Source organism: Salvia hispanica, chromosome 6 (assembly GCF_029641045.1).
Source record: "Salvia hispanica isolate PSC_SH4W2 chromosome 6, Shi_PSC_v1, whole genome shotgun sequence".
NCBI lineage: Eukaryota > Viridiplantae > Streptophyta > Magnoliopsida > Lamiales > Lamiaceae > Salvia > Salvia hispanica.
The window spans coordinates 37173212-37197180 of record NC_142697.1 but is presented as its reverse complement, the minus strand read 5'-3'; the positions used below and the strand labels follow the sequence as shown (position 1 = coordinate 37197180).

Below are 23969 nucleotides of genomic sequence, written 5' to 3'. Positions count from 1 at the left end.
CTATTCCAGTATATAACTAAAAAAAATGGCACCACGAAATTAAAATAATCAAATTTTGATTGTGACAAAGCGTTAATCATGAATCGGATTTGTCCGCAAACGTTACAATGACAAATTACAAACATCCACTCAATAAGGGTTCGTACAAATGTGGAGTATATACTAATGAGAACATATTTTCAAAATGAATTATATTTAGGAAGTTGGGACCTGGAAATCATTAGTAATTTAAAATTGAATGCAAAAAATAAAAAAAATATTTATTTATTTAAATTAAAAAAAAGCGACAAAAAATGTGGAGTATATACTAATGAGAACATATTTTCAAAATGAATTATATTTTGCTTAGGAAGTTGGGACTTGGAAATCATTAGTAATTTAAAATTGAATGCCAAAAAAATTAGTAATTTAAAATTGAATCCCAAAAATATAAAAGTATTTATTTATTTAAATTTTTTTAAATAAGCGACAAAAATGTGGAGTATATAATAATGAGAACATATTTTCAAAATGAATTATATTTTGCTTAGGAAGTTGGGACTTGGATATCATTAGTAGTTTAAAATTGAATGCCAAAAAAATTAGTAATTTAAAATGCCAAAAAATATAAAGCTATTTATTTAGTTAAATTTAAAAAAAAAAGCGGCAAAAATAAGTGGAAAGGAAGCTACTCTTATCAGAGCCAGGTTTCGGTCCTGGGACCTGTGGGTTATGGGCCCACCACGCTTCCGCTGCGCCACTCTGATTTGTTATCTAGGTTTACAAATAAAATTTAATATAGCTTATTTTATCTGAAATTCTGGATTATCAAATGGGCCTCTAATGAGTAATCCAATTATTTATTGATATGCGGCCCACAATTGTCGTTGAGTAGATTATTGAAAACCTTAAAATATCCCAAATTAGAAGAGCTTTTATTATAAATAATGATAATGATACATGCTATCAACATGTAAGAAAATTAAAAAGACATTGTTATAATTACAACATTTCAAAAGTGATACGAGAAAACAAATCCAAATGAATGCTATTACGTCAAATAATTGAGCTCTTATTAAATTACATATTCACTTATGATGCACAGTCGGCTAAGTGAGGTAAAAAGATCACATTGTCTCCTCTCTCGTCTATAAGTTAATCAATAGTCACAATTTCATTGGCACTTCATTATTTTTAAATATTAAAATAAAATGAATACGTATATTTTTTACCATTTATAAATTGAAACCAAATTTGCTCTACTTTTACACACGAAAAAATAATAATCTTTTCTATATGTATATATTCTTTTTTTTATATAATATGTTATTGCCTTAGCATCTATTTTTATTTATTATGGATGATAAGAATAAATTATTCTCCAATTTCCAAAATTTATACTCTCCTACTAGAGTTACTAAGCCTAACTTTTTTATGCAAGTTTTAATGTGCTATTGATAAAATATAAGATGAAAGAGAAACAATGATGATCAAGTTTCTATAAATAGAGACGAGACTAGCCAAATGACAAAATAAGATTATTTTTCGTGACTAAAAGGTACGCTTTAAGCACCAATCATGTATTTTCAACATTAATGTTGGCACATTTGTATCGGATTAATTGGAAGAGGGGGAAGACAGCTTACCATTGTGCTCGTATGTTCGGAGCTTATTACTTTGTCTTTGACGTGGGTCGCCATCAACCCCTCTGTTAGCATAACTAAAACTAAAAAAAATCCAACAATATTATGTTAGAAATAAGTAATCCGAGTCAAGGAGTCCTCTATTCACAAAACGAGATACGTTGTGGTAGTGTTCTCAGATTTGACATTTCGTCCCCAAAGATAAAATTGTTTTGCCTATGATGTAGTAGCATAACTAACTAGACGTTCGCCTTTTATGGTTTTGAGCCTTTCTTAATGCATCAAAAAAAAATGTTTGGTGAACTATATGATGACAATGACAAAGCTTCGATAAAACGACTTGTGCCCCTACGATCAACGACTCAACAGTCCTTAATGTACCCAAATATTGGCATCGTTGAACCTTAATCAGCGGCGCATCATGACCGCAATCCTCTGTTTCACCATGCTTCCGCTTCCCCATCCCCTTCTAATCTTAAGTCGTCGTTGTTTAATTGCTTAGACTTCTTCTCCTACGATTGATATTTTATTGTATTTTGATTAGGGGTTGGTTTGTAGCTGGGATCGGGATTAGGGTTGCAATCAAATCTCTTTTTTATTGGTTTATTTTTGCTTAAGATTTCTCAAATTGTCGTTTAATATTAGATATATTTACTAAAATTTGCTAATCCAGTCGAAATGTGGCTTAATTACCATTTACCAATAGGTTTTTACCGTTCTGTAAAAAAGGACGACTTTGCAACATGTTCATTTGTTTGAGACTTGATTTTCGAAAAATGAATATTCTTAACCGAAAATGGTCCATAGGACCCAAAAAGTACTTTAGTCTTCGTAAATGATAGAGAGATTGTTTGAGCTCTAGCTGTGATTAAAGAGGAAGCACTAAAGGACGAGACAATCTCATTCGATTTTAAATTTGTCGATTTTGAGTACACATTTCTTTTTGAAGAATTGATATCATATTTGGAGCAGATTATGTATCAATAAGTGTAAAAAGAGAGAAGAGAAGGTACAGATGGATTGAAGAATTATTAATATGGAGTAAGTGGATGATCTTAACCTCTTAATCACACAACATGGTCTTATACTCAAAGAAGTCAAGAACCAATCACTTATGCTAAACTATATACGCAATTAATATAATAAACAATCCATACGAAAATCTAATATGGAAAAGGAATTTATCAAATAAAATAAAGAGAATTGCGTTATTGCGAAACAACCTAAATTTTAATCCCTTCCTTCCCTTACAAACATTTCATTTCTTCACTCCCAAACAATCCCTAATGGGTAAACCTATCAATTCCAGCTAAGGCCCTGCAACTTCAATAATTAAAATCAAAAAGAACATAAAAAAAGAGAAGAAATTGGTTTATACCTTCTCTCATTCAAAATCGAAATTCATGGCGGATCAGCTTAACTTGTAGCTCAAACTTCCTCCATATTCGCTCTCCGAATTCGAGTGTTTCACCTTATAACGGAACCACAACTGCATAATCTGAAACCAGAAATTACTAAAAATCGATTAATCGGAGAATCAATTTTCAGATTTCGAGGAAAAACAGGGTAAAACGATGAGTAGTGGACAGAAGAAGAGGAATTTTCAGATTGAGGCGTTCAAACACAAAGTAGTGGTGGATCCGAAGTATGCTGAGAAGACTTGGAAGGTTCTTGAGCATGCAATTCATGAGATTTATAATCACAACGCCAGTGGACTGAGCTTCGAGGAGTTATACAGGTTTTGCTCGAATTGTGTAATTTTTTCTGCGATTCATTTCGTGCTATTTTGTTTTATTGAAATTAGTTTCGGTTTCATTTGCTGCATCTGTTGATGGTATCAGTAGTTAGATGAGTAGCTAGATGGTTAAAGATCTTGTGGGACTTAGCTGAGATTTAGGTGATTTTGATTTGAGCTTCAGGATTCCTATGTGTAGCTAAATTTGACTTCCTCTGTTAGAGATGAGCAGCTAGTTATGCCGTTTGATTATTTGATTACACCTGTTGGCTTCGTGTTTAGCGGTAGGTAGAAAATATGCTTGAAGGAATGAGGTTTTGTCTGAATTTGTGTGCATTTCAGTGATAAACCAATAGCTACTTGAGGTAGAAAGAGTGCTTGGTGGGATGAGGGGATTGTAAATTGATCTTTTGACATTTTGATGATGGACGCCTTTTTAAACTCTGTTTTGTGGTGATTGAGGTTGTTGTGATATGATTCTTTCAAATTGCCTCGATTTTAGTACTCTAACCTATGCAAAATGGAATTGAAAAGAAGTTTTTTTCTATGCTGAACTGTTGTAAATGGATTGAGTCATATGTAGAGCGGTTTAGTGCGAGGACTATGAATTTTGTTGTATTGTGTGTCTGGTAGATTTCTGAAGGAACTAATGAGTATAAGTTGCTTGATAGTATGATGTTATTGGAGTTGCAAAACGGAGAATATGCAATTTTTAGTTTATGCTTCTCCACAGGTTGCATTTTGTGATGGTGAATTAGCACGGAATTGTTTGAAATATTAGTGTTTAAGTTGAATGTTACCCTTGTTTTGTCCATTGCTTCCATTCTTTGTGATGTTTAAGTTGGTCCATGAAATTGTAGTTTTATGTTGTCATCTTTCTCCTAGCTATGAAATATGTGGTTTTTGATTTGGAGGTTTTATTGTGGATCCAGAAATGCTTACAATATGGTACTACATAAATATGGGGAGAAGCTTTATTCAGGACTTGTGTCAACAATGACATTCCATCTCCAGACAATGTCCAAAAGTATAGAGGCTGCCCATGGTGGCTCATTCCTTGAGGAGCTTAACAGTAAATGGAGTGATCACAATAAAGCTCTGCAAATGATCCGTGATATATTGATGTACATGGACAGAACTTTCATACCAAGCACGCACAAAACTCCTGTTCATGAGCTTGGGCTAAATCTTTGGAGGGATAATGTAGTTCACTCAGACAAGATCCAGACAAGGTTGCTGAATACGATTCTTGAATTGATACTTAGGGAACGTACTGGTGAAGTTATCAACAGAGGGTTGATGAGAAACATAATCAAAATGCTGATGGATTTGGGCGCATCAGTCTACCAAGAAGATTTTGAGAAACCATTTCTTGATGTTTCTGCTGATTTCTACAGAGTAGAATCTCAGGAGTTTATAGAGTGCAGTGATTGTGGGGATTACTTGAAGAAAGCTGAACGGCGTTTGAATGAAGAAATTGAGAGGGTATCTCATTACTTGGATGTGAAAAGTGAAGCAAAGATAACTAATGTGGTGGAGAAAGAGATGATAGCCAACCACATGCTTGGACTTGTTCACATGGAGAATTCAGGCTTGGTAAAGATGCTTCTTGATGATAAGTTTGAGGACTTGGGAAGAATGTACAACTTATTCCGCCGGGTTCCTAATGGGCTCTCGACAATTAGGGATGTAATGACATCCCACATCAGAGATACCGGAAAACAGCTTGTCACAGATCCTGAGAAATCAAAGAATCCAGTGGAGTTCGTGGAGTGTCTGCTTGAGAAAAGAGATAAATATGATAAGATCATAAGCTTGGCATTTGGCAACGACAAAACCTTCCAGAATGCCTTGAATTCTTCTTTCGAATATTTTATCAATCTGAATCCCCGTTCTCCGGAGTATATATCATTGTTTGTAGATGATAAACTGCGGAAAGGACTGAAGGGAGTGAAAGAAGAGGATATCGAGCTGATTCTGGATAAGGTTATGATGCTGTTCCGTTACCTCCAGGAGAAAGACGTCTTTGAGAAATACTATAAGCAGCATTTGGCAAAGAGACTGTTGTCGGGTAAAACAGTATCTGATGATGCCGAGAGAAGTCTAATTGTTAAACTGAAGACTGAATGTGGGTATCAGTTCACTTCAAAATTAGAAGGCATGTTCACAGACATGAAGACCTCTCAGGACACGATGCAAGGGTTTTACGCAACCTATGGTGCCGAGTTAGCCAACGGACCTACATTAGTTGTCCAGGTTTTGACTACTGGATCCTGGCCCACTCAAACTAGTGTCACCTGCAACTTGCCATCTGAAATGTTGGCTCTCTGTGAGAAGTTTCGTTCGTACTACCTCGGGACCCACACTGGTCGGAGATTGTCATGGCAAACAAATATGGGTACGGCCGACCTCAGAGCTACCTTTGGGAATGGTCAGAAGTATGAGCTGAATGTTTCAACTTATCAGATGTGTGTCTTGATGCTGTTCAACGGTGCTGATTCTCTCAGCTACAGGGAGATTGAGCAGGCCACTGAGATTCCATCTTCTGATCTCAAGAGGTGTCTGCAGTCCTTAGCTTGCGTAAAAGGGAAAAACGTGCTGCGCAAAGAGCCCATGAGCAAGGACATCGCGGAAGATGACGGGTTCTCTGTCAACGACAAGTTCACCAGCAAGCTTCGCAAGGTGAAGATTGGGACTGTTGTTGCACAGAAAGAATCCGAGCCTGAAAAGCAAGAGACGCGGCAGAGGGTGGAAGAGGACAGAAAGCCACAGATCGAAGCTGCAGTAGTCAGAATCATGAAATCACGGAGGGTGTTGGATCATAATAATATCATTGCAGAGGTCACAAAGCAACTGCAGTCACGGTTCCTGGCAAACCCCGGGGAGATCAAGAAACGAATAGAGTCCCTCATCGAACGAGATTTCTTGGAGAGGGACAATGCAGATAGACGATTATACCGATACCTCGCCTGAAGAAAGAAAAGAATTCCAGTTGCTGTACTTCCTTTTCAAGGTAGCTTTCTGCAGTGGAAATGTAACTTATTGACAGCTGTTGACATCAGTTTTATTTCTGCTGAATGCATTTGTTTTACTAGTCTTCATTCATTTCTTTTGCCCAAGTTTTCTATACCATTATAGGAAGAACAAGAAGCAGCAACCAATTTCTCAACTGATTTCTGCATTTTATTTAATTTAGGATTTGCATTATACATACACCACAAGAGTATGGCTAAGTTAAGAAACTTATTCCTCTGCTAGATCACATTCTATACTATTTTTCAACTCTCTTGACCAATGTCTCACAAGTTCAAAAGGAAAAACGGGGATACAAGCTGACTCGTTGCCCGGGTTAGGACTGCAACGCTCTCGTTTCCCTGCAAGCTTGCACAGTGTGATTTTAGGGCTCCGATTTGAGGATGCGATTTTGTATATCTGAGAAGCTATTCACATCCTTCCCCCATAACCTGCACATTCAGTAAGGAACTGTGTCACAAGTAGAAATGCATAGGAAGTTGAGTTTTGTAAAAAAGGCTAAAACGCCCACCAGCAGTCAATTCCGACAGCATTAGCCCCTGCTTTGTCGGCCGTTGCATCGTCTCCGACATGAACTGCTCTGCTCGTCCCTACACAGATTTGATCTACACCATTGCCAATGTACATCACTAGGAATTTTGTAGAAAACTAGTACTCCCATAAAATAACATCTATTGGTAGCATTTGGGAGCCCTACCTAAAGCTGCTCTAAATATTTTCTCATCCGGTTTTTCGTATCCAACCTCAGATGAAATGATGACGGCGTCGAACCTAGAAACGCAAACAATCAGGATATGATAAGAGAAGCCCAAATTTAACCATGATCATAGAGGTGGAAATATAGATCTATATCTCAATCACCAACAAATACATTTTGAAATAAGAGGTACCTAGAAAAGCAAGCTATGCCACTCACAGATGTAATACATTGAGGTCCTTGAGTAACTTCCTCAGGCGAGAGTCAAAGTTGGAGACAACGGCTAGTTTTACTGCACCAGCCATTCATTTCAGTAGAGATGTATATAGCAGGTATAAAGAGCAACAAGACCGTTTATATAGAAAGTGGTTGTGTAAAGTAACGAGATGACCTCCAGAATCTTTCAGGGATACCATAGTCTCATGAGCTCCTTGAGGAAGATGCCAAGCATCACCATTGGCATAGTACTGGTGAAGATATGATGAGATCAATCAAATAAATTAATACAGCCTTGTTCCTGTCCTAGCCATTCTTTCATAAACCATCAAAAACAAGATAGAAAACAAATAGGGTTGTTTAGATCAGCCAAACTGAAGAAGTATACCTCGTACACTTCTTCAAAATAGTCCACACTGTCGCAGCCAGTGGCTTCAGAAACGACGTGTTTCCAAAATGGCTTCCCATCACCCTGCATAAAACACATATCGGAGCCCAGTTAGCAAAGGAATGCGCCGCCACAACCATTGTTTCGTTTCTTGATTGAAAGAATGCCCAATACACACATTAAACCAACCATATCATACACCTAATGTTTGAAAAAGCAGCACTTTCACTGCTTCGTCCTTTAAAATCAACAAAAACTTAGACACTAGACTGTTTGATTGATCAAACACAGCAATCACCCATTCCTTTCAAAGTGACACACTAAAACTATCATATGCTAACGTTACAACTTTGGTGAGCATTTCGGTCTCTAAAATCAAAAGGCACTAACATTCATTCATATCAAGAATGCCTATATACACACATCAAAACTACCAACAGACACTCAATGAATCAAACACTGCAATCATTCATACTGCCTTTCAAGAATGCCCCATCATTTGAAAAATCTAAAACTAAGCACCTGGTATCGAAGTTTCTGAGGCCATGTTGCAGAGAAAGCCCTTCTGAAACCTTGCTTTATATCAGCTGCAGTAGTCTGCAAACCTGAAAATCAGCACAAAACCATAAACCCCCCTTTTCACAATCGCAATGTACCAATTTATAGACACCCACTATTTCAAGATTTCATCTTTATCAACCAAAACAACAAACGAATTCGAGGAAATCAAAAGGGGCTGATCTCACACCATATTTTGTGCCGATGGTCAAGTAAATTTCTTCGACCGGCTTCACCAATTGCAGCAACGTGCCACCGGCGTCCAATAACAATCCGTCATACGCCCTCTCGCGCTTTCCATCATTACCTGAATTGTGGAAAAGCAATCAAAACTAACAAGGCAATGAAAGAATAAGAGCAATGCGAAATCGAGATGAATTATGACCTCTGTGAACTGTGGAGGCTGACGAAACGGAGGAGAATCTTAGAGGTGTGGGTTTTGGGAGCTTGAAATTGAAGGGTTTAACGGCTCTGAAGAGATTGGCGACCTCCATTGTTGCACTTGCAGCTGAGCAACAAAATATCATCAACAAGAAGTACTAATGGTTGTTGTATGCTAATGATAGATTTTATTTTAAATTATAGGAGTACTTGTATTAAATATGGCCCAGCCCATAATTATGAGCTACTTATGGGTTGGGCCTTAAACCTCGCAATTAAATTTCTATGAAAACTCATTTTCACTAAATTCGTTGGAGCAGCAGCCATGGCGACTGAGCTAGAAGAACTCATCGGATTTCTCTCACATGATTCTCCACCTGTATCCATCTCTCCTTCACTTTTTGTTCTGCTAATTTCGTTTTTTTTTTCAATTGATGAGGTTTTTATACTGTTTTTGCATATAGATTAAAAAGGCTGCAGTAAATATTTTTCGGGATTATACGGGTTCAGAAGATGGCTTACAGTCTCTCGGGAAATATTCTGCCGTCGCTGTTCCGTCTCTGTGTCGCCTCCTTGCTGAGAAAAAGGTTTCCTTTTCTTTTTTTTCCGTTGATAGTTGACGAGTTGAATTCCTTGAATTGTTTGTTTGATGTATGATTTTTGGGAGAGGCTTGAGGAGATTGTATTCACTAGTTAAATTAGGATGATATGAAAAATTAAAGGTCATTTTGGTGAAGTTTCGAAATTAGTTAGGGAGTACTTAAAGTGGCTGAATGGAAAATCAAGGCATGGTAGAGACGTTAATAAAGATTTCGAATGTTACTTAAATCCACCTAAATAGTCAAGTCAAATCGTTGAGAGTAGCCTGTTAGCTGAGAATATACTGCTAACCGTTTAACTTTTCTTGAACTAAATGGAGTTTTTGCCTCTCTAGTTTGGATGTGTCACCAGTAAAGTCATATGAACTGTTTGTCATGTAGACAAGATGGACTGAAGTACAGACATATTTGATTGCTATTTGGTTTCTCATCTGAATGGAAAAGTTAGACAATATTGTATCTTGGATTGCTGCTAGTTCTTTTGTAACATTTGACATAATTATTTGTTTAGGAAGTGTCTGAACCTGCTGCAGAAGCCCTTGTTAATTTGTCACAAGTACCAGATTTGGCAGGAAAGATGGTTGAGATGGGTATTGTCAAAATTGTGATGGATATACTTTACAAAATACACTGCGACATAAAACACTTACTGGTCATGCTTATTGTCAATGTAACACAACTGGATGCTGGAATTGAGTCTTTACTTCAGGTTACCATTACCATCTCCTTGGCTTTTCATTTTGTCCTTTTATTTCTGGTGTTGTACTATATGAAAGTTCTTTAGTTGAATAGTTATCGGCCTTTTGTGCATTTTTTGTTGAAATGCTGTTGGAGTTTATTGTATCCTAGTTTCCAAAAGATTGGTCAACAAAAAATTAATATAGTGAATATTATTCTGGATTCCAGAATGCAGATGAGAAGATGCAAGGTCTGTACGTCATGAAGCTGGTTCGATCATTTTGTGCTTCATCTAGTTCTAGTGAAAGGAAAGGTCAGTTTTCCTTCCATCCTTTATGTATTGTATCATTTCAATATCTTTGCAAGTATTGCAGGAACGTCAAACAAGTTGTAATCCTATTCTGGTAGTGTATGTGATTTATCTTATGTTTCTGGTCATTCTTTAGGCAGTTCAGGATCCAATCATCCTACAATTATATTTGATGGCTTAACCTTTGTCATCTTTTTTACCCCTACTAGGTGATGATCCTTTTGAACATGTGGCTTCTATACTTGTAAACATATCACAGAAAGAAGCAGGAAGAAAGCTTCTACTGGAACCCAAGCGAGGGCTTCTGAAGCAAATTATCAGGCAATTTGATTCACCAAGCCCATTGCGAAAGAAAGGGGTATTTCATCTTGTCTTTCTTATCTTACTTCGTAGATACTACTACTAGATTTACTACCCTGTTTTTTGTTTGATATTGCTTGAGTATGAGAGCATGGACATAAATCCATAGAAACAATCTAACCTTAGTCCCTCATTGTTTATCTATCATCCGCAATATTAATGTACCGGTCATATAGGGATCAACTGTTTTTTTTGTCCATTTAATTTATCTACATCTCTGGTACTTCTCCTTAGTTCACTTTACATGTATTTTTATTCTTATTTCTTTCTGTTTTGAAAAGGGGTTGAAAACAAAAAGAAAGTAGATAACAGCTAGTAACTGAAACAAGTTTCTCCATGTACCTGTCCAAAATGCTTGTGTTGCATTCGAACCAAAACTCTAGGGGTGTCTTTCTGAAGGAATAGTTTGGATTGGATGATTATAGAACTAGCAGCTAGAAAGTAGAATGGCTTTATATGCTCTAAGACATTAGGTTAGCACCTTTGAAGGAATTATGGAATGTTTTCTGATACTAGTTATATTTTCTTTTTACAGGTTTCAGGAACTATTCGAAATTGTTGCTTTGAAGCAGAAAACCAGCTGCAAAATTTGCTTCTTGTATCAGAGTTTCTCTGGCCTGCTCTACTACTTCCAGTAGCTGGAAACAAGGTAAATTTTCTTCAAAAACCAGCTTTCTCTTTCGATTATTTTTTCTTGTTTGCCCTTCCCGTTATTTTTCTTCTCTCCATAACCTCTGATATCAGAACTCTTGTGATTAGTAGTAGTAATCTTTTGATTTAGACCGAAGTTCTTGTACCAAACGAAGAAGCACCTAGCCAGATATGTATAGCCCTTGATGAGTTACCTAAAGTGATCTAATGAAAATGATAGTAATCTCTGATATCACTTATCAGAACTCTTGTGATTAGTAATAATCTTGATTTAGACTGAAATTCTTGTACCAAACGAATAAGCACCTAGCCAGAGATGTATAGCCTTTGATGAGTTATGTAAAGTGAACTGCATATGATAGATCTAAAATATCTGGTAAAGTATTCTGTGTGGTTTGGCTATGTAGCCCGACATTCATGTTGCAGAGTAATGGTGAACCATGTAATCTTTATACATGCATTTGATCACCCATCATATAATTCTGCATTCCTTTGATCTGTAACAGATATACAGTGAGCAAGATACATCTAAAATGCCCCCTGAACTTGGGAGTGCACTCTCAATTGAACGTGAAGCAGTAGATGATCCCGAAATTTGTGTTCAAGCCCTTGATGCCATATACCTGCTCGTCTTACAGGTGAATTAGCTTAACCCTCCGCTTAGACAAAAACTACCCGGGGACATTTTTAATGGGCGATTTATTTAGTGGATTAGCCTATATTACCATCGTTTGTTCTTCTAGGAAGCCGGCAGGAGAGCTTTCTGGTCCATTAACGGTCCTCGAATACTACAAGTAGGGTACGAAAACGAGGAGAACCCTCAAGTAATGGAGGCATTCGAACGTGTTGGCTCATTGGTATGCCTACTTCCTCCCTCTTCCCATAATAGCATCAATTTTGCATTCAACTGAACTACATCATCACGATTGCATCTGCCAAGTCCTTACCTTACGTTATTCGTATTTCACCAGCTGATCCAAGAGAATGGCGTGGAGACAGACACCACGCTGGCAACATAGGAGCACCCCTCCCTTTGTTATGCTGCTGTTGGTGATGAAGTTCCGGTTGGGAGGATAAGTCCATCGGTTTGATCGAACAGGGGGTGATGGAGCACTGCAGTGAGCTCTTGGCATCAGCGTGAGCACAGGTTATCAACAGCTTAGATAATTTCTTGAATTGTGTTGTATTTTAGAAATATACTATATTTTTGGCAACAGGTGGTGTGAAATTATGTTTAATGGATCCATCTCAATTTTTGGAGTTTTTATCGATATGGAATTTAAGGACAGAATATTGTGTTCCAAGTCTAAATGAGAAATCTAAGTTATTACTTGAATGATCACTTTCGATTCAATCTAAAAAAGACAATGTTAGAAAATAAAAGTAAATTTGATTAATTTTCAGATTCTAAATTCACAAAGATCGTATGATTATATCTTTCGGACTTGCTACTAGTTAATTAAATCTCTCCACTTTTGAAAAACAGGGGTTTATTTCTGGAGGAAGAAGTACTCAAAGAGCTTCTTGGTATGATGGAATGAAATGAAGAAGGAATAGAATGGAAATATGAATGGAATGAAGATGTGGTATGGTGGAATGAAATGAAGAAGGAATAGAATGGAAATATGAATGAAATGAAGATGAGAATGAAATAAACATTTTATTCTTTCGCTTGGTGAATGTAAGGAATACAAATGGAATGAAATTGAGTAGTGTGTGTGGTGTGTGCAATGTGTATATTCAGTGTAGTGTGTAGCGTGTGAAGTGAACCATTCCATTCTAAACTTTTATTAATAATTAATAATTCTAAAATTTTAATTTTATTATAAAATTGAGTGATATTAAATTTAAATATAATGTAATATTACTATGTTTTATAATTAAAATTTAAATAAAAAGAAAAGAGGAAAATAGAATGGCCATTCCGAAAGAATAACTATTCCCATATAAAATGAAATGGTGATTCATAAGAAGAAAAATATCAAACAAATGATACCAAGAACGCTTAAGTTTTGAAAATATTTTGTAACAAAAATGTAAAGATCGAAATTAGTAGTTTGACACTTGGAAAGGAACATGGGTCCGCTAGACGACACGAACGAGAAAAGTAGTGGTCAATAATCAAGGCCCACGCGTAGGAATGTTACAGGAAAGCGGCACTAGATATTTCAAGGGCAAAATGGGAATTCCCAGGTTAAAAGTCAAAGGCGAAATCAACGGTAATTCATTAACGCGATTTAGTGGGCCCTACGCATGTGCTTTATAGGCTCCTACAAATTCAATAGCATTGGATTCAAATTATTATCGATAGCTGCAAGCCTGGAACGAACTTATTGATTATAGTGACTGAACAATCTAGAATTGTTTAGCATAGGATGATGATATTGTGACAACTTTTTTAAAGTTAGATCATATAACCAAATATATCCATTAGATATTCATCCAATGTCCAATCATCCACACGCATGCCTTATTAGTTATTTATACTACCTCCGTCCCCTAAATTTTAACACACTTTGACTCGGCACTCATCCCTTAAAAAGCCTCATAAGGAGTAGAGTTATTCACACTTATATAGAGAAGCTAGAGTCATCACCAAGTCGATGCGTAACAGAATTTAGAGAATTTAACAATGTGGGTCCTACTTTTAAAATATTAGTTTTATAATAAAATATGAGTAGGAATGAATTAATAGAATATGAGGTCCATTATCAAAAATTTGGGGGGCAGAAATAGTACTTCTTATTATTTCAAAGCGAAAATGACATAGTAATCCATTAAAGCAAAGGTAGTTATGAAAGAAACCGTTAATGTGTATACTATATTTTATCATTCATGTGTATATTTTATTTATATTTGTGCTATGTATATTGTACCAGATCATATGAACAATTAATAGATAAAATTCCTATCAATTAATTACGCCCTTTGATTTATTCTGTGAATATGAAGCTTCTGACATTGTCTGTAATTTTTAAATTTAGAAATGATGCTCAAATAAGCATCTAGTATCTGTCATCTGTAGTTTTAAGAACTTTTCATGTTTGTCTCTGTCGATATTACTTATGTAATGTTGTAAAACACGATAAATCACAATGGAAACAACATGATTGTGTATAAAGATTCTAATGCTGCAGGCCATATTCACATAGCAAGTACAACTATTTTAGATTATGTATAGAATGTGCTTGAATTTGTTTGAACTATTATTAACAAGTAAACTTAAGAATCGATCAGATTGAGAGCCTGATTTAATATTTTCGAAGTTTGTTGTTTAATTCAGATTTGTAAGTCTGTGTACTAAATTCATAATTGATTACTCCAACAGAATAAAATACACAAAAGCAAAACTGGTAAAAGACCCATAGAATTATTTTGTTGAGTCAATAACGACAGCCACACGGTTTATCTTAATCAGATTTAGAGTAAGATATTTGTGATGTTGAATTTGATTCATGGTGCGAAGAGACACATATAAATAGAAAGACATTGACGAGAGAAGAGAGAAGAGAACAGAGGTCTTCAAGTGTGTGTGATTATTACTTTTGAGGAGGGGCGATTGACCCCAAATTCATCCATCTCTATCTCTATCTCTATCTAGGGTTTGTTCATCGGAATTTCGATTCAATTTCCCGTCTCGCTCCACGCAAACCCGGCATCGGCGGTGTTAGGTATGGAGATGATCAATGGTGTAACAGTGTCGGACGAATTGCTGGGGACATTTGCGCCCATAATCGTCTACTGGATATATTCCGGGATTTACGTCTTGCTTGGCTCACTCGACGATTACAGGCTGCACACGCGCAAGGATGAAGATGACAAGAATTTGGTCTCCAAAAACCACGTCGTCAAAGGTGTCCTCCTCCAGCAGGCGGTTCAGGCCGTCGTCGCCTCCCTTCTCTTCGCCGTAAGTTGTGTTCTTTGCTCTGTGTCTATGTTATGTGTTTCGCCGATGATTGTATATGATTTTGTTGACTTTGAGGATGAGAGCTGGTGAATTTTGTTGCTTGTGTGAGCGTGTGCAAGCTGCTTTGCTGTAGATTTGGATTCTTTCATTCTGCGTTTTGGGGTTAAAATTGCTTGTGTTTTGTATAAAGGTAGGACTGTTGTATTTGCGAGATTTATCGCGAATTCGTGATCATATTAAATGGTTGATCAAGGGGGTGTAGTAGGTTATCCTTGTTCTGTTGTATGGAAATTGGAATTGGTATTGATCATTGCTGTTGCCTAATTATCTGGAGCGATCATTGGTTGATAGTACGCTTGAACATGAGACACTGAAGCATCAGATACTTGAAATATTTTTTCTGTTGGATGTGCTTTGTCTTCTTTCTGATGGCATTTTACAGCGATTCAACTGCCTTTTCTTTTGCTAGCAGTAGACGCGATCCATGATTACACATTTCAATTTATTGAATGCTGACAACTAAAATTTTGGACAATATTCTTGTTGAAATTCTCTAAAACACTTTGGCAAACGAGCTTATAAATGCGGCTTAAGTTGTTGGGCTTGAATAAGCCAGACGTCAAAGCATTTTCTTCACTGGAGGAAGAATTTATGGGAGCTGACACATATATATGAACTATGCATATTAATAATCCCTGATATGTCAAATCTTAGTATGCATTCAATAATTGCCTTGTTTTGGCTAAATGAGTTTGAGCATATATATGCCTTCATAAAAGTACAGACATTAAATATTTTGTCCTACTAGTGATTTCTTTGGCTGATTCTTATGAAAACACCCTATAAGTATAAATTACTCCCGCGTATCTAACTTTTTCTAAATTTCCACATCTCCAATTCAAGTCTCACATCAATATTTCTGTTTCCTCATGTATTCTTAATCTACTGGTCGTAGATAACTCAAAATGCAATTGAGTCAGCATAGTTATTTAAAAAGTTTTTTAAGGGATTGTATCTTGTTTAAGCGGAAAAGTTGCTTAGGTCTTACCTACTACTCCATTACCTTTAGAAAGAAACCGCTAGACATTTGAAGTTGCTTAAAATGATACTACCATACCAATTTGTCTTCTTCCGACGGTTTTTTCTAGTTGAACAGATCAAATGTGATAACATGCGATTCATCTGTGGCACAACCCTAAACTAAATTGAATGTGAAAAAAGCAGTTGATTATAGAGTTTACGCTAGAAAAATATTATACTTCTCTTCGGTGGTTATATCTAGAGTGTCAGTACTCTCTGGGGATTGTTTCTTCATCTCCAGATTCTACCAGGACTTTTAGAGACATGCTTCAGAATTATGATATATTATCACATAACATCGATAGATGGCCCATCTCATAATTATTTTCCCGGGTCTGCTGCCATTAATTTCATGCTAGTTCCAGTGGCGGTAACACACTTTGATGGCTGATGTGTTGTTATGAGGATTATCATATCTGATACCTAGTTATGGATTCACTTATGGATTGTTGCAACTCGCCTATTCTAGGAAATTAATGCTTGTAGGCTGTTTATTTGTCGAATGACGGAATGAGGTATCTCATTTTTTATTTAGTTTGTCGATTAGAGTAAAATTTGTCCAAAGCTATTGTAAGATGCTCATACCCTTTTCAGTCAGTCCGCTTCAGTTAACATCTATTCTTGACATGCTGTGATGCATTTTTTAAGCAAAAGTCTTGCATACTGGAACTTCCCTATGTGAGATAAATTATTAGTAATCAGTATCACCTTAGAATATTTGCTGGTGGAATCTGTTTCTTTAACCATGTAATCGGGTCTGTTAAAGTTGTGTGGCCTACCGCCTATGTAGACCAGTGTCTTCTCAGATATGTTAAAGACTGGATATTCGTAATAGCTTTCGGGCTGTGTAGTTTATGATATTTTCTGACTATTAGTTTTCATTTAATTTATCGTGCCTCTTGGAGGTTCTAACTTTATTTGGATACTTTTGTAATTTCTATGTTTTCCTGATCCTGCCTAATCAAACTGAACTAGTGTTAGCTTAATCATCAATTTTACATTCGCATAATTATCATTATGCTAGTAATCCGTTGTTCAGTTTATAATGAAGTATGCCATGCAGATTACTGGAAGTGACAGTGATCCTGCGGATGCTCAGCCGACCTCCCTCATTGTTCTTGCTAGGCAATTCTTGGTTGGGATGATGGTGTTAGATACCTGGCAATACTTTATGCACCGCTACATGCACCAAAATAAGTTCTTGTACAAGCACATTCATTCTCAACATCACCGGCTGGTTGTCCCCTACGCATATGGAGCTCTGTACAATCACCCCATTGAAGGTCTGCTTCTGGACACAGTTGGTGGTGCTCTATCCTTCCTCGTATCAGGCATGTCTCCTCGAGCTTCTATCTTCTTCTTTTCATTTGCTACCCTCAAAACAGTCGATGACCACTGCGGGCTATGGCTACCGGGCAATCTCTTCCACCTTCTCTTTAGAAACAACTCTGCCTATCACGATATCCACCACCAGCTCTACGGCAACAAGTATAACTTCTCGCAGCCATTCTTTGTGATGTGGGATAGGATCCTCGGCACTTACATGCCGTATTCGCTTGAGAAGAATGTTGACGGGGGCTTTGAAGCACGGCCCTCGAAAGAATATAAGGAAGAGTGATTTTAACAATAATCACTGGCTGTAACATTTGTGTATCACTATAGGTTTTTGTTTTTTTTTAAATTGTTACGTTTACCTTGTCTAGTGATTGAGTGCTTTTTATATTCGTACATATACATACTTAAATGTGCGTGTACTACGATTAGCTCTTCTCAGTATAAGCATTTGATAAATGGAAAATGAAAAAAAAATGTGGATGTTTCTTTGTTTACCATTACTACTACTTTATTTTATGTTTTCTGATTTTGGTTGCTGTGATATACTGTAATATCATTTCCAAATGTTTCAGATTGTTAGTTTTCTAGTGAAGATCATGTTGTGGGATTGATGAAATATTAATATATAACAATAGGTCAAAACTATGTTACAAGAAGCATTACAATAAGGTCATAGCTTAACTTCTACTACAACACAACATAACACAACACCTTGAAAACTGGAGCTACAAAGCATAACAAAATAATGGTCTGTTCTGTTTTCCTACCTCAAGGGACAGTACACACCATGCTCGAAATTTCCCAGAAAGATCGATCACAAGCTGCAACTTACAAACCAACCCTCCTGGTTAATAATGAGGCCATCCCCAGCAAGATAATCATAGACCATTGTGGCGTTCAGAGAGCGAAACAAGATCTGTATGCGCGACCAAATAATTGGTGGCTGAAATCATGCAGCCCATCGAGTCTATGCAGAAGTGGAGTTGCCCACCCAGTATTGCTTGACTGCTACCATTATCTTCTGAGGTATGAGAGGACCATCTTCATGATCCATCATTTTGGAATCCCACCTCATACCTGCGATGATCTTCTTCACCTTCACAAGCACATCCACTTCGTCACGGAATATGACTGCGCCTTCAGGCCTCAAGATCCGGTCCATTTCTAACAAGATGTCCTCGAAGTTACACCTGAATTCATGTTTTAGTGTTACTATATAGCCTTGAATGAAAGAAAGATGTCAAGCATCCCTACAGATTTCATCTCGGAAAAAAACCAATCCAATTTTCTTAGAGTAGTGTTTTTTTCTAGGCCTAATACCAAAAAGATGAGGCGTATGCTTACTTGTCCTTGTACAAGCTGAAAACTCCATTAGCATGGATGAGATCATAAGTCCTTGGATATGTAGAGAAGGCTTCACACCTAGCAAGACAATTATTCATTACAAAAACCCGTTATGTCTTGCAGAAAAAAAAGTAAAGGCGTGGGGAAGAGCAGCGTAGAATGCAATCAGAGACGGAAAGAGAGAGCACAAAAGGTCATCAAAACGAGCACCCAAAGAAGCAGACATCTTATTTACGAGTATAACAATAGAACACAACATAGATTCCAAATAAATGCATATCTAGTCTAAACTTGGATTGGAACAATAGTAGCATGCATTCATCACTAGGTTCATTTTATAACCCCTGTCCTTAGTAACTCAATTCTAAGTTAAGAACTTGTTCTGTTGGTTACAAAAATTAATGTAGGAACATGAACATCTATCATGTTAGCTTCCTAAATGCTTAATAGACTAACAAAGATAGGCTTAATCAACCAAAACAACAAAAGCTTAACTCAATCCGGTGGAGCAAACACAATCCTTATTGACATACATCGACGAAAAGATGAATCAAGAAGACTGAGCAAGTGAGTTTAAGTGAGTTTTAAGTGAGTTTAAGAGCATGTGCAATAGTAGGAAAATAATCTCATATAAAATCTAAAGACAAGGGAATACCAGTCGTGATAGATGCCAATCAACCCTCTCTCAAATATGACACCGAGGGTGCTTTTCTCAGCAATTGTCGGTACTACATTCATGACCCACAGTTTGGGAGATTGAAGAGCAGCAGCAAAGCCTCCAAGGCCAGCATTCATATCCATGATATTGCGATACCTTCCAGTGTCGAGAATCTTGATAATCTTTCTATAGGCATTCACATGCTTTTTCCATTGCTTATTGTCCTCGTGATATGCCTCAACAGAAACTCCAGCAATTGAATCACTAGCAATTCTTGGTGGGATGGCATAAAGCCTCTCGGGGAATGGCCTGAGTTCCCCAGACGGTTCATTGTTACCATTGTTAGTCTGAGTAATACATGACTCCATTTTCTTGTACCTGAAATTTGAGGAAAGTAGGAAACATTATGACCGGATAGTTTTGAAGCTTCGGTTAGAGCCCAAATTTTTGAATGACTATCTATCTGAATAAGCACCAACAACATGGACTTGGTCATGACATCTTCCATTATGTACTTGCAAAATGAAAGATTCATACCAGACATCATCAGCATCTTCAGATTTACAGATAGTGGCTCCTGAATTTTCTTGTGCAGCACGACAGGAATTGACATCCTTTGATTTCTGCCATACTGCAATTTCACCAATCTCGGCCTTCTTCTCCCAGCAGAGAAGCTTAGCAACCTCTTCAATCTTTCTTTGTTCCTCCTGGAGATCTTCCATTGGGCGTTGCCATGCCTTATAATTAGTCTTCCAATTGATGGGAGGCCCCGAAAGCACCCAATACCCACCAGGTCTAAGCACACGATCGACTTCCTTCATATAAAGTCCGTCTGTAAAGAGAGAGGGAGAGAGGGAGAGAGAGAACAAAATCACTAAGTACCATAGGTAGCTCAAATATAATAAAGATCATTCTCCTTCGTGGTGCGGGCACAGGACATAAACAACAAATATAGTAAATCTTACCATTGACACCCCAAGGTATAAGACAACGCGAACAATGAGCCATATCAAATGCACTTGACGGATATGGAGTCTCAATTGTTCCAAGAACACCAATGACAGCAGGGACGCCCCTTTCAAGAGCAAACTGAACCTGGGCTTCATGTGAGTCTCTTGGTGCAAACGACATTGCTATGACATTTCGTTTCCAGAGATATGCACCCCAACTAGCAACCTGAAACGTAAATTACAAAATAAAGTTAACCCACAGATATTTTACAGCATTGCAATAAGAAAATACATAATATTCAAAAGACAATCCATTAACAATAGCCAAAGAGACTATAGTACACTTTTGTAGCGCCCAACATACCCCGCAACCAGTGTCCAAAGCCGTCCTAACTGTTCCATTTGCAATTGGAATGACCGAAGCAAGCTGGTCGATGTACTTATCAGCTCCCTGAGGAAACTGTGTTCCTCCACCAGGAAACCTAAACACATTTCCCTCGTACTGGATCCAGTTCTGAATGGCCTTCTCGACAGTCAAGCTTTTGTATGGAGCGTTAGCATAGGGAACGTAATCACGACTCTTTGGCCAAGGGAACGGGGCCACATAGCCTTTAGGAGCCGGAATAAGGCAATGCAGCTTTTGTTCTTGAGAAGGGCAATGTCTCTCGCGGTAGAACATGTTCTCCCTAGGGAAAGACATCGCACGTCTTTGATCTTGGCAGGGGGTATAATCAGTGTACTTAGAAGGACAAGGTTTGAACACCGTCACCTTGGAATCAGAATCATCGATTACCCCAGCTTCACCACCATGATGGGTTTCAAAATTGAGGTTCGAGAGGATATTGCAATCTGATCCACTCTCAGCCATCCGGATAGCTATCTTGTCCCCTTTCCCAAATCCACTTCTCTGCCATGCTCCTAGTATGTAGAAGAAACAACACAAACCAGCTACAATAAAGATTGACACCGAACTCCTGGTCCTACCATCCCCTGAATGATACTTGTTTGCCATCACGGGACCTGAAACGATTAGCACTACTCAAATTTAGTGAAGACAAAAAAAAGAGTAGCATCAATCCAAAGAGGGGGGTATTTTTTCCACATCTACTATGAAAAGCTTCTGCATTTGACTAATGATAGAAACAAGCTAATCAAGCAACTTTAAAGATTATTAGCTACATCTTTTCTGCAAAGCTAAAGCAATCGATCGTCTGTGTGGTACACTGTCAAAAGTTTCATCTTGAATGTTCAATGAAATGGAAGTGGATCCATCGATCAGTTGTACAAAATGCAACAACACATCATCATTTCTTTGCTATAACTTCAAAGAACAGTTAAGGAAAAGCTCAACAGTCTAGACCCTTAAAAAAGATTAGGGACTACAAACTTCAGTTAACCTATATAACATTACAGTTAATAGAAGGGCTCAAATGATAATCAATAATTCTTTAGGGCAAAAACTGAATAAATCATCAATACCTTAACAAGAAGCTAATAAATATGCAACTTAATCAAAGTTATGAGCACCCAAAATATTTCCCACAATAAATATTGAAAGGACAACCCAACCTCAAATAAAACTAGTATTTTTTTTCCTCTTCTTTAGCTTCTGTTCATCCCCAATCCCAAATGAATCCTTAAAAAAAGAAAACAATAGCCAGCGCGTTCAGAGAAAGAAACAACCTTTACTAAGCCCATCAACAGAATTAAACAGAAGGCACACGATTAGGTAACTAGCGTAGACAAAAAAATGTAAAAAAACATCAGAATTCATATACCAATGGCATCGGTTGATAAACTGACGCGAAACGCTGATTCAATAAAAGCTTGTATCTTTCGGCTTGTTGGCACTCAGGAAATGCAAAAACCGGATCCAATGCTCAGAAATTTGGGATAAAATAAAGAATTGTAAAAACCCTAATGATGGTAGCCGAAAAAGTGCAACCTAGAAATAATCGAAATCGTTCGGTTATTATCGCCGTGGTCGGATTATTAGGCCGTGTGTTCTTCTTCGTATATATAAATGGACCTCGCCCAATTCAAAAAGTATTTACAGACAATCTTTGTCCGACAAATAGATTTCTGGTGTTTGTAAATTCTTAAAAAGGAAAAAAAATGAAAATATACAAAATGAAATGACGTTTATTGGTAATAATTCAAAATAGGATCTCGTGAATAGTAAAAAGGCTAATAGCAATAATTAGCAACCAATTTTATTTATCAATATAAATTTGACTTGAATTTAATTGTAGTCCAACTCTTTTCAATCTTCTACTAGTATAATCAATATCAATAGAAAATTAGGATTCAAAGCATTATTCTTGAATATCGAAGATTATGTGGACCGTGATTTACCAAGAAAAAAATCCATGGTCTAGTTATACCATATAAGCAATATGACTTGGTGTGTCTCATCAATATTTCTTTGCCAAATGGAATTATATTAGGTCCCACTTCCAGCTGGAGCATACATGGCCAAATGAATTTTAAAGGAGAAAATGTGATTATTTATGGAAATTTCTATAATTTCCTTATGCTAATAGTACTATGTATACAAACATATATACATACTATATGCACAAGCTTCATATTTATTCATATTCTATAACTTAATAGTAAGTTATAACTTGAGTACATATTTAGTCATATTTTTCACTTCACCACATAATTTTGTAGAATAGTGTGCATCAAAATTTGGTGTTCATAATTTTAACTAAACAAATATGTTATTGAGTATGTCTTTGTGCATGTTCTAGTTTTTTTTTTTTTTTTTATCTTCGGTACATTTTAATTATTTTTTATAGTTAAGTTACTATAAAAGACTATATAAATATGTCTACTGGAGTTTATTTTCTTATAATTGATGTTGCATTGTTAAAATTATAAGACTGTTATCCTTATATTTGAATCAGTAATTTTAATTTCTTTAAATTGATGTTAAAATATGTAATGATTAAAAAAAACGTTGTATAGTTATTCGTATAGTTAACTTATTAATGTATATATCAAGAAAAAAGAAAAAACAATCCCATCAAATAAATAAATTTAATTTATGTATATATACATCAATATAAAATAAAAGCAGTCTCAAAAAAAAATAGTGGTGGAATATTATAACCATTATTTAGATAAATTAGTGTTCACGATAAGTCTATATACATGCCCAAAAATTTGGGATAGTTTCCATAATACAGGAGATTGAGATTGTGATTGCGATTATATGTGCAAGCATTAGGCCGGGGTGCAAAATGACCTCATCAAGTTCATTAGTAAATCAGCTTAAGATATGATCTAATGGCCATACTTTTGCCGATATTCTCCAAAATCAAATGAGATTTTCTTTGACGAAGAAAAAATGACGTTTATGTCAGTTTGGTTTCCCAAAATAATCCCAAATTTTGCAAGGGTTCTGAGATTACTAGTGTCTTCCCTCTGAAAACCAACACGATGGAGGAAAATCTCAACTT

The 23969-nt window shown here is 36.6% G+C and overlaps 5 protein-coding genes across 9 annotated transcripts; 3 read left to right on the top strand and 2 right to left on the bottom strand.

Moving 5' to 3' along the window:
• Positions 1–2899: 2899 nt before the first annotated feature.
• Positions 2900–6462, top strand: LOC125208638 (cullin-3A-like). Its single transcript, XM_048108289.2, has 2 exons — positions 2900–3360; positions 4290–6462. The coding sequence occupies exons 1-2, from the start codon at positions 3197–3199 to the stop codon at positions 6328–6330; spliced, it is 2205 nt and encodes a 734-aa protein (XP_047964246.1). The 5' UTR covers positions 2900–3196; the 3' UTR covers positions 6331–6462.
• Positions 6463–6498: 36 nt separating this feature from the next.
• LOC125208640 (Haloacid dehalogenase-like hydrolase (HAD) superfamily protein) lies at positions 6499–8806 on the bottom strand. The gene is made up of 9 exons (XM_048108292.2): positions 8635–8806; positions 8440–8556; positions 8214–8296; positions 7692–7775; positions 7479–7554; positions 7307–7379; positions 7088–7161; positions 6902–6995; positions 6499–6821 (listed from the first exon to the last, which is right to left on the bottom strand). Exons 1-9 carry the CDS (start codon positions 8774–8776, stop codon positions 6755–6757), a joined length of 810 nt encoding a protein of 269 aa, XP_047964249.1. The 5' UTR covers positions 8777–8806; the 3' UTR covers positions 6499–6754.
• Positions 8807–8865: 59 nt separating this feature from the next.
• LOC125208639 (ARM repeat superfamily protein) lies at positions 8866–13059 on the top strand. 2 transcript variants are annotated; one of them, XR_007174151.2, is made up of 10 exons: positions 8866–9009; positions 9095–9217; positions 9741–9938; positions 10136–10220; positions 10427–10575; positions 11113–11226; positions 11735–11866; positions 11972–12085; positions 12200–12375; positions 12715–13059. XR_007174151.2 is itself a non-coding variant. In XM_048108291.2 (9 exons), the coding sequence occupies exons 1-9, from the start codon at positions 8956–8958 to the stop codon at positions 12245–12247; spliced, it is 1017 nt and encodes a 338-aa protein (XP_047964248.1). In that variant the 5' UTR covers positions 8866–8955; the 3' UTR covers positions 12248–12499. The 2 variants fall into 2 exon arrangements, 1 of the variants encoding a protein (XP_047964248.1); XM_048108291.2 differs by lacking the exon at positions 12715–13059 and having other exon boundaries at positions 12200–12499.
• Positions 13060–14629: 1570 nt separating this feature from the next.
• On the top strand, positions 14630–18044 carry LOC125207310 (sphinganine C4-monooxygenase 1-like). Its single transcript, XM_048106596.2, has 2 exons — positions 14630–15135; positions 17279–18044. The coding sequence occupies exons 1-2, from the start codon at positions 14902–14904 to the stop codon at positions 17831–17833; spliced, it is 789 nt and encodes a 262-aa protein (XP_047962553.1). The 5' UTR covers positions 14630–14901; the 3' UTR covers positions 17834–18044.
• Positions 18045–18157: 113 nt separating this feature from the next.
• On the bottom strand, positions 18158–22594 carry LOC125207309 (putative methyltransferase PMT2). Of its 4 annotated transcripts, XM_048106593.2 has the most exons (8): positions 22281–22594; positions 22072–22138; positions 20867–21522; positions 20518–20728; positions 20090–20384; positions 19550–19930; positions 18895–18972; positions 18158–18740 (listed from the first exon to the last, which is right to left on the bottom strand). In XM_048106593.2, exons 3-8 carry the CDS (start codon positions 21512–21514, stop codon positions 18518–18520), a joined length of 1836 nt encoding a protein of 611 aa, XP_047962550.1. In that variant the 5' UTR covers positions 21515–21522; positions 22072–22138; positions 22281–22594; the 3' UTR covers positions 18158–18517. The 4 variants fall into 4 exon arrangements, with proteins under 4 accessions (XP_047962550.1, XP_047962552.1, XP_047962549.1 ...); XM_048106595.2 differs by lacking the exon at positions 22072–22138 and having other exon boundaries at positions 20867–21537; XM_048106592.2 differs by lacking the exon at positions 22072–22138 and having other exon boundaries at positions 22281–22593.
• Positions 22595–23969: the final 1375 nt, after the last annotated feature.

Coding starts and splice junctions, on each gene's coding strand:
- LOC125208638 (XM_048108289.2), top strand. CDS start 3,197: ATGAGTAGTGGACAGAAGAAGAGGAATTTTCAGATTGAGGCGTTCAAA. Junction 3,361..4,289: donor AGCTTCGAGGAGTTATACAG/GTTTTGCTCGAA, acceptor TTGTGGATCCAG/AAATGCTTACAATATGGTAC.
- LOC125208640 (XM_048108292.2), bottom strand. CDS start 8,776: ATGATATTTTGTTGCTCAGCTGCAAGTGCAACAATGGAGGTCGCCAAT. Junction 8,297..8,439: donor GACCATCGGCACAAAATATG/GTGTGAGATCAG, acceptor GCTGATTTTCAG/GTTTGCAGACTACTGCAGCT. Junction 7,555..7,691: donor ATTTTGAAGAAGTGTACGAG/GTATACTTCTTC, acceptor TATCTTCACCAG/TACTATGCCAATGGTGATGC.
- LOC125208639 (XM_048108291.2), top strand. CDS start 8,956: ATGGCGACTGAGCTAGAAGAACTCATCGGATTTCTCTCACATGATTCT. Junction 11,227..11,734: donor TTCCAGTAGCTGGAAACAAG/GTAAATTTTCTT, acceptor GATCTGTAACAG/ATATACAGTGAGCAAGATAC. Junction 11,867..11,971: donor TATACCTGCTCGTCTTACAG/GTGAATTAGCTT, acceptor TTGTTCTTCTAG/GAAGCCGGCAGGAGAGCTTT.
- LOC125207310 (XM_048106596.2), top strand. CDS start 14,902: ATGGAGATGATCAATGGTGTAACAGTGTCGGACGAATTGCTGGGGACA. Junction 15,136..17,278: donor TCGCCTCCCTTCTCTTCGCC/GTAAGTTGTGTT, acceptor TATGCCATGCAG/ATTACTGGAAGTGACAGTGA.
- LOC125207309 (XM_048106593.2), bottom strand. CDS start 21,514: ATGGCAAACAAGTATCATTCAGGGGATGGTAGGACCAGGAGTTCGGTG. Junction 20,385..20,517: donor TATACCTTGGGGTGTCAATG/GTAAGATTTACT, acceptor CTCTCTTTACAG/ACGGACTTTATATGAAGGAA. Junction 18,741..18,894: donor TTCAGCTTGTACAAGGACAA/GTAAGCATACGC, acceptor ACATGAATTCAG/GTGTAACTTCGAGGACATCT.